The 2,337-nt window shown below is 30.6% G+C and overlaps 1 protein-coding gene across 1 annotated transcript; it reads left to right on the forward strand.

The window, feature by feature from the left end:
• Positions 1–1,458: 1,458 nt before the first annotated feature.
• LOC103310872 lies at positions 1,459–1,866 on the forward strand. The gene has a single exon (XM_008190304.1). The coding sequence runs from the start codon at positions 1,459–1,461 to the stop codon at positions 1,864–1,866; it is 408 nt and encodes a 135-aa protein (XP_008188526.1).
• Positions 1,867–2,337: the final 471 nt, after the last annotated feature.

Raw genomic sequence — 2,337 nt, forward strand, 5'->3', positions numbered from 1 at the left:
CAAATGTTTAAATGTTTTATTGACATTCATAGAAATAATAGAAAATTTCATGTATCTACAGTCATTCGTTTAAAGTTACACCAAAAACCCAAAATCAATTTTCTCGAAAACAGATTTTGCGTAAAAATTCCCGTTTTTCCTTTAATTTTTCTTTTGTTTTTCACGGCCGTGATCCAATCATCTGGGATTTTTTCTTCTCTCCATACACACATAATGATTTCTATTAACTTCTTTCTTAGCTGTACTCCTCCTCTTTTTAACAATTCCGCAACCACACCATTATCACCTGATACCTTGTTATTTTTGAGTCCGTTAATAACCGCGTTGATTTCATTTTGAGTAGGTTCCCTGATTTCTGGTTCCACTGTGTAGTAATCTATTTCTTCAATTTTATTGTCATCCGGTTGTCCATTATTTAATAGTTTTTCAAAAAAAACTTTAAATTCGTTTACTATTTGTCTTTCTTCGGTGATGAGATTTCCGCTTTTGTTTGTTAATATTTTTGTTAGTGGTTTATAGCCCTTTTTAATGTTGCCACCTAAATTAAAGAATACTTTAGGATTAAATCTATTTGTTTCCATGTCTTCAAATCATTTTCTTTTCATATAGACGCTTTTCTCTTCTTATTATCTTGTTTGTAATCTTTCTTTGTGCTTCGTATCTATCAGACTCGCTAGTTGATGGGTTTTGTAGTAATTTTTTTTTAATACTATATATAATATTATGTCTTATACCTAGACTGACATACCGTCTATGCTCAGAATCGTTTTTCTTATATAATGATCTTATATCATTGAATTCAAATTTAATACCATCCATTATTCAGTGACCCACTTGTAATCTACTGTACAGCAGAGCGACATCCACTTACCCACCTTTTTTAAAATTAACTTAACTATTTTTTTTAACTCGTTAAGTTAACTTGCCCAGCCTTGCCACTTGTAACCTACTGTACAGCATAGTGACATCCACTTGCTCACCTTTTTTTAAATAAAGTTAAAAAATGAAGAAAGTAGAAACTATAATAACTATTCTCAATTAAATATCGATTTCTATCTTTCATTAAAATTTTATATTACAATTTTATTATACCTATCATTAGGCAATCTGTAATAATAAGGCACAAAAACGTATTATCACAACCATACAATATATTGTACTATTGGGGAAGCAGACTAACAAAACGCGCTCTGGTGGAAACCATTTGTACCTTCCGATTCGGGAATAATCTTATAATAGGCAAATTCTCTAACAAATAGGCAGACTAGAAAAATTAATTCTTTTTTTTTACCTGAGTCGAAAAAACTAATGTCAACCAGACTTAAAAATACCGAGATAAATACAAATAATAGTCAAAATGATAATGATAAGATTCCCGTTCAAATAATTCAAAAGGAAATAATTTGTAGATTGACCGATATCGGAGAGATTATCAATAAAAAAAGTCTTTGTGTAAATATGGTTTCAGATATTTGGTTAACAGATGATAGTTATATCTTTCCTAGTAGTGGTAAGAGAAATTTAAACTTTCAAAGGTGTTGGTTTAAACGATGGAATTGGTTGGCATATTCTGAAAAAGATGATAGAGCGTACTGTAAATATTGTGTTTTGTTTGCTGGAAAGGGTGGAGGTGTTGGTAAACAAACTTTTGGTAATTTGATAAAGAAACCATTTAAAAACTGGAAAGATGCTATTGAAGTATTTAATAATCATACAAATTGTGAATATCATAAGAATTGTATTCTAAAAGGAACATGTGCCAAACAAATTTTAGAAAAAAAAGTTGAACCTATAGATATCCAAATAGATTCGGGAATAAAACGTAAAATAATTGAAAATAGAAAAAAATCTTATTCCTATCATTGAAACAATCATTTTTTGTGGTAGACAAAATCTTTCTTTAAGAGGTCATGGAGATATGTTACCCTTGAATTTAACAGAACCTAATGAAAATTATGGAAATTTCGTTCATTGTTGAGATTTCGTGCTAATAGTGGTGATGTATATGTTACGGTCAAAAGCCGAAATCGGGCAAACCTCAGAAATGCCCGGGCAAAACGCGAACTGCCCACAATCCTTGGGCAAAATGTCATATTTCGGCTTTTGACCGGGCAAACCTAGTTATGACCAACCTCATTTGGGCAAAACCGTATACTGACTTTTACCGTAATGGCAAAACCGTAGTGTCTTACATACGTTCGCTAATATTAAATACAAATATAATTGAATAGACTTAATTAATACATTTAAACCTCACTTGAGCCAAACTGTAGCGTTTATAATAACCACATACAAAAAAATAATAATCGTAAAATATTGTACAGATATAATTGAATA

This window comes from Acyrthosiphon pisum, unplaced genomic scaffold (genome assembly GCF_005508785.2).
Source record: "Acyrthosiphon pisum isolate AL4f unplaced genomic scaffold, pea_aphid_22Mar2018_4r6ur Scaffold_174;HRSCAF=573, whole genome shotgun sequence".
NCBI lineage: Eukaryota > Metazoa > Arthropoda > Insecta > Hemiptera > Aphididae > Acyrthosiphon > Acyrthosiphon pisum.

Coding starts and splice junctions, on each gene's coding strand:
- LOC103310872 (XM_008190304.1), top strand. CDS start 1,459: ATGGTTTCAGATATTTGGTTAACAGATGATAGTTATATCTTTCCTAGT.